This window comes from Perca fluviatilis, chromosome 14, assembly GCF_010015445.1.
Source record: "Perca fluviatilis chromosome 14, GENO_Pfluv_1.0, whole genome shotgun sequence".
Taxonomy (NCBI): Eukaryota; Metazoa; Chordata; class Actinopteri; order Perciformes; family Percidae; genus Perca; species Perca fluviatilis.
The window spans coordinates 8859142-8865441 of record NC_053125.1 but is presented as its reverse complement, the minus strand read 5'-3'; the positions used below and the strand labels follow the sequence as shown (position 1 = coordinate 8865441).

Below are 6300 nucleotides of genomic sequence, written 5' to 3'. Positions count from 1 at the left end.
AATCCATTAATGCTATATTATATTCAGACTCTTTTGCGGTCAAAACCCATCAAGGATTCATTAGATTATCATGCCATTGTTTTATTGACTATCCAATATATAACCTCTTAACCTTCCACATACCTCTGCCCCATGTATACTAGAGTAATTTGGCAGATGTTTTTGTTCAACATGCCTTAGATTTTCTCATTGGGAGCAATATGGATTTCAGTGTCTAAAGCATTGTGTGCCACCAATTCCCATCAATTTTGCAACATGTGGCAAAACCCCTGTGGTTAACTGAGCTACAGCCAAAGTCTAAACAACATTTATATCGACTAATAGTGTGGTTGGTCAGATTCTTTCCCATTTTTGATAATATTATATCTGCCAGCTATGTGCGTCATCATTTGTTAAACATGGCACAGAAAGGTTTTCAATTGACTTTCAGCATCCCAGTCACTCTGAAACCGGTTGGCCCTTACCCCTATGTTCTTGTTTTTTGTATCTTTTTTTAGTGCAATTGGCTTTGTGGTTTTCTGCCGGATGTAACATTGTTTGCACTCTCACATACTATAGATGCTCTTAAAAACAAAGACCACTCAAACATCCCTCCCAGAACAGTGCAGTCCTTATCAGGTAATGTACACAAATGGCAATAATGTTGTTAACTTGAAATTCTACTTTATATACGACAAGGAAAAGAAAAGTATGTAAGTATGTATGTGTGCATAAGTATGTACGTATGTGTGGAGGGGTAAAAAACTAATAAAATTTATTGATTGAGCCTTCATGCCTGCTTCTCCAGACTGTAACCGCTCTCCCCTCTGCCTCCAAAAAGTCTGGACTGTAACTAACCAGAAACAACAATCCCATTACTCAGCAAACGCATTCTTGTCTCCGACTAGTGGGGGAAACAAAAAATAATTTTCATTTGACGCGTTATTTGAAACACGATGACATCCCCAAACTTTATGTATCTGACATGTCTGCTTTGGGGGAAAATGGGTGAGTTGTGTTTTTGTAATTCCAACTTTTATGGAGTATGGTCACTCCTCATACAAATGGTTCAAATATTTTTTCAATTACTTATTGACATGTCACATAAAAGTAATTGTGCATTTTCTTTGTCTCTCATTTCACACCAGCTCAGTCAAATGATTCAAAATTCTCCTCATTTCATTTTCAAAAGAGAGTGGGTTTGTATCAGCTAATGTGAGTGAGTTTTAATGTGCATTTGCACTATATTTGTTCAATTTGCACTTGTACTTGTTTAAAGTGTTAATGTTATTCATTAAACTCTGGCAACCATTAATGCCCTGTTGTAATATACGATCGTTTTATTGCAAAATGTTAAGGATGACAAAGCCCTACTGTATGTTATTAGTGTTAACATTATCATAAAACCACACAATGATTTATGAATAAATATATTTAGGACTGTAACAAAAGACACCATGAATGGTAAACCTGTATTTCTACAGTGGCAGTGAGCATGTGATCATGTTTCCTAAATAGGACGTACAGAGTCACATCTGGTTGGCCAATCAAATGCATCCTTGTCTCTGAAGAGTGGAGACAAAACGCAGATTCTTTTCATTCAGCACGACAATTTGAACACGATGACATCTCCAAAATTTCTTTTCTATCTGACGTGTTTGTTCTTTGGAAAAGTTGGTGAGTTTTTTTTTTTTGTGACTGTAAGTTTGAATTTGTTAAGCCACTACTCATGACATTAGTTCTGATATTCAGTTATGTTTTTCTCGTGTTAATAAGGTGCATTTGCTTCGTCTCTCCTATAACTACAGCTCAGACGACTGATCCAAAACTCTCCTCATCTCTTCATCAAGAGAGTGGTTTAGTATCAGCTAAAACTGGGGATAACTTCACTTTGAGATGTTTCTATGAAGGCGATGTTGCTTCAAGGTTTTACTGGTATAAGCAAACTCTGGGACAGAAACCAAAGCTCATCTCTACATATGATAAATATAATGCAAAGAGGATTTTTCATGATGAATTCAAGAACAATTCACGCTTCACACTAGATATGGAAAATGGTAAAAATCACCTAAAGATCACAGATTTGCGTGTTTCAGACTCAGCTACTTACTACTGCGCAAGTAGCTTTACATATATTTTTGAATTTGCGGAGGGAACCTTAGTCGATGTAGAAGGTTCAGGTTTGAAGGTCCCAGCTACGGTCCATCAGTCAGCATCTGAGAGCATCCAGCCAGGAGGCTCTGTGACTCTGGACTGTACAGTACACACTGGGACCTGTGGTAGAGAACACAGTGTTTACTGGTTCAAGAAGTCGGGAGAATCTCAGCCAGGACTCATTTACACCCATGGAGGCAGGAATGATCAGTGTGAGAGGAAACCCAACACACAAACACACACCTGTATCTACAAGCTGCTGATGAAGAGTCTGAATCTTTCTCATGCTGGGACCTACTACTGTGCTGTTGCCTCATGTGGACACATTCTGTTTGGAAATGGGATCAAGCTGAACTTTGAAGGTAAGGAACTTTCTAGCATATGTCTCATCTGATGGGTAGTAAAGAGTAGAAAGTAGTTTCCCAATTTGAGGGGTTTGTCTTTGGGATTGTTAAACTGCTTTCAGGAAAATTTCACTTTCTGGACAAAATAAAATTGATTTGACTAGTTATTGTAACTCACTGCCCAAACATGGGATAAAAACAGGAAATATACTGAAAAATCTGTTTCTAATGTCCATCTCTCTACAGATGAGGTGTACTCTCCTGGTTTGGTGTATTTCTTGAGCAGTGCTTTAACATTCACCACCATCCTGAGTGTTTTACTGGCTTTCTCATTGTACAAGGTGAACAAGAGAAACAGCTGCCAATCTCCAGGTAACTGCACTTTTTATATCTGGCAGCTTGAGTTCACAGAATTTTGCTTTTAAATAAAATAATGTTTTCCGTGTTGTACAACCAGAGAACCAAGCAAGATTTCCATCTCCCTCCACAGCGAATGCAGAGGTGTGTACAGTTTTGTTTAACCGTTAAAAAACAATTCAACCATCTTTTATAGTCTCCCTCTGAGTATTACACACTTGGAGTGGCAAAACTAGACTCACAATACATCTCTCCATATCACATCTTTACATTGTTAAATTCTCTTGGGACAATTATGTGCAATACTGTTTTCTACTACTGTATATTGTACATTTTATAGCAACATAAACTTCATTTTACTTGCTTACCTTTTTATTTCTGAACTTTAGCTATGTAACTTTATACTCTTATTGACTGATTCTTAGACTTATTTATGCCTTCAATTTGACTGGGAGCAACTGTAATTCAACAATTTCCCTGAGAGGATCAATAAAGTATTCTGATAGCGCCACAATTACCTGTCTTGTCAATATAATTTCTGTTAGGAACCATATTGTGATAGATCTACCTTTTATATTTTTTTTACCAGGGTTACCAAGATGCAGACAACATCCATTATGCTGCTTTAAGGGTCAACTTGCCCAACAGATCGAGAAGGCAGAGAAACCACACCAACGATGAATGTGTGTACTCCAGTGTTAAGCAGTAGAACTGGACATTATTTCTACGTTCTGAGTAAGATGGAAGATTCTTCTTATAATCTCTTTGATTATGTCCATACATAGATGTAGATATTTAGATACATATCTGTATCTTTCATTGGTCCAGGATGTAAAGAGTGAAGAGAAGACCGATAGGAATGGACAGTAATTAGCGGAAAAAGAAGTTGAAATGATTTATGTTGTTCTATGAGACTGTGTTAACTGTTGTTAATTGGCCCTTCTCCAACACTCCTGTTGATTTGCAGATGACATTTTAGAGAATAATTCATCAAACAAAGAAGTTTGATATCAGTTAATTAAGAAAGCCAGATTGACTGATGCTTTACAACAACCTGGTCTTTGGCTATAAGGGCTTGGATTAATTTACCAATAAGTGGCATTATTTGTATTTTATCCTTAATTTTTTGGACCTAATTACGTGTATTGTGCATTTCCATGAACATCTTGTGTCAAATAAGAATAAATCAATCAAATCTGTTGAAGGAACACTAGTCATGCATTAATCAGTGTTTTGAATTGGTGATGGTGCTAGATGAAAAGACAGGATAACGCTTTTTACAGTTAATACTCTGGGGACTGTGACTGTACCAAATTTCAATCCATCAAATAGTTGTGGAGATATGTAAATAGTGTAAAAGCAAAAATATTAAACTAATGGTGGCACTAGAGGAAAAGTCAGGGGATTACCAAAGTCGGTAGGAATCATCCAGAGGGGGACATTAATGTCTGTACCATATTTCATGGCAATCCATCCCATTGTTGTCCAAGTATTTCACTCTGAAGGAAAAATTACAACCTGATCGTGGCACTAGAGGAAAGGTCAGGTTATCACCAAAATCCAACATAATCTGGAAACCATGAAGATCTGTACATAAGTATGTGCTAATCCATTATGTAAATGTTGAGATATTTCATAGGATAAGTGAAAACGTTTGACTTGCTGATGGTGCTAAGGGAAAAGTCACAGGGATCACCAAAGCCATCAGAATGTATCTTCTAGTAAACTATTATATCTGTAGCTAAATGTACGGGCAATCCATGCAATATTTCCCTTTGAACCACAACTGTCAATCCCATAGTGACAACACAGGAACATGTAGCAAAGTAGTAGGATTTATCCTCCAGGGACCAGGGGCCTCATGTATAAAAGACTGCGCAGCTTTCATACCAGAAGATGGCGCATGGCCAAAACTTGAAAAGTACCTACGCACAGAAATATTCACATGTATAAAACCGGTCGTACGCCAGGTCCTGCGCACCTTTCCTTTATACATCACAATCAAGGTGAAATTGAGCGCACATGAATGAGTGACCGACCCCGCCTTGCCTCCTCCCATAAATGAATATGGAAATTACTATAAATGCGCCCCCGACGTCATTCTTTGTCCAATCACAACGGGTTATCCCACTGCAGAAGAAAAAAAAAAACTTCACTGACTGAGGTTGAGGTGCTGATTGCGGAGGTAGAGGCGAGAAAAAAATATTCTGTTTGGAGATTGGTCATCTTGGATAAGCAATACAAGAAAATGCCCAGAATGGCAAATGGTGACAGGGCAGAAATAAAAAAAAATATATGTTTAATGTCAAAGTGGAAATCAAGAGAATAGCGGCAGCGCCACACCAGTTACAGAACAACATGCAGCTCAGTGTCAGTCCAAATTACGCACAATAAGCAGTTTGAACTCACTGATGTAATGCCATTTATTTTATTTATTAAGTGTTAGTACGCTCAGTGAAACAGAGTCCAGTGCGAGGGAGACCCGACTCAGAGGAGGAGAGGTTAGTGAGGCCAGCCTCTCCACGGCAGGTGACAGTGGGCATGGATCCGCTGCGCGAGCGTGGATGAAATAATGAAATAGTAAATAGGACTACAGTAACAGAAATATGTGCAGAATTAAGACAGTCAAGACGGCCGAGTGTTTGGTGCACCAGGTACACCTTGTTCACTTTATAGCCTACAAATCATCCACGGGATCAGTTACGCATCACATGAGTTAGCCCTCCCGACAGCGTTTGTTCCTGGGGAGATGGATCCGTGCGTCCCGCCTCCTGTGCGCCATGAATGTCTGAGCCTCAGCAACTAAAGACTCACAGACACTATTGCATTTTCCGTGCCCATCTTTTTGTTGCCAGTAAGATATTTCATCTATGGGAAATACAGAGGATGACTGAAAGTATTTTCTAAGTGGATTTATCATTTATTTCCCATCCTCATGTTGAACAGAGATTAAGTAGCCTGCGAATTAAACAGTTTATAGTGTGAAATATGTGAAACAATTTCCACATAATATGATTATCAGCAGATAAAATTATGTTTTTTCATAGACAACGTCACAGACGTATGCCAGTAACTGTAGTTGAAACTTTATTTTGTAATGTTGATTGATTTTTAGAACTTTTCAGTTAAAATTCTCCACGTTACAGAGCCAGAAAAGACTTTGCGGACGGCCCGCACATTCTCACGTCTGCTCAACAGTTGGCGTGACGGCCCGCACATTCTCACGTCAAGTTAACTTTTTATACATCACAAAGTGTCCGTGAAAACCAGCGTACGCAAGCTTTTTGTGTGTACGCAACGTTTATACATGAGGCCCCAGGACTATTTGTTGAAAATTAAAATGCAATCCAGCCAATAGTTAGTCAGAACCAAAGTGGTGGATCGCCCAAATGAAAGACAAACTGACTGCCATCCTTAGAGACATACTGCTAGCATGGCTAAAATCAATTTCTCCCTTTTCACTGCT

General features: G+C 38.6%; 1 protein-coding gene across 1 annotated transcript; it reads left to right on the top strand.

The window, feature by feature from the left end:
• Positions 1-1174: 1174 nt before the first annotated feature.
• On the top strand, positions 1175-3597 carry LOC120572419 (immunoglobulin kappa light chain-like). The gene is made up of 6 exons (XM_039821714.1): positions 1175-1194; positions 1498-1656; positions 1788-2495; positions 2724-2849; positions 2935-2978; positions 3424-3597. The coding sequence occupies exons 2-6, from the start codon at positions 1602-1604 to the stop codon at positions 3541-3543; spliced, it is 1053 nt and encodes a 350-aa protein (XP_039677648.1). The 5' UTR covers positions 1175-1194; positions 1498-1601; the 3' UTR covers positions 3544-3597.
• The last annotated feature ends 2703 nt before the right edge of the window (positions 3598-6300 follow it).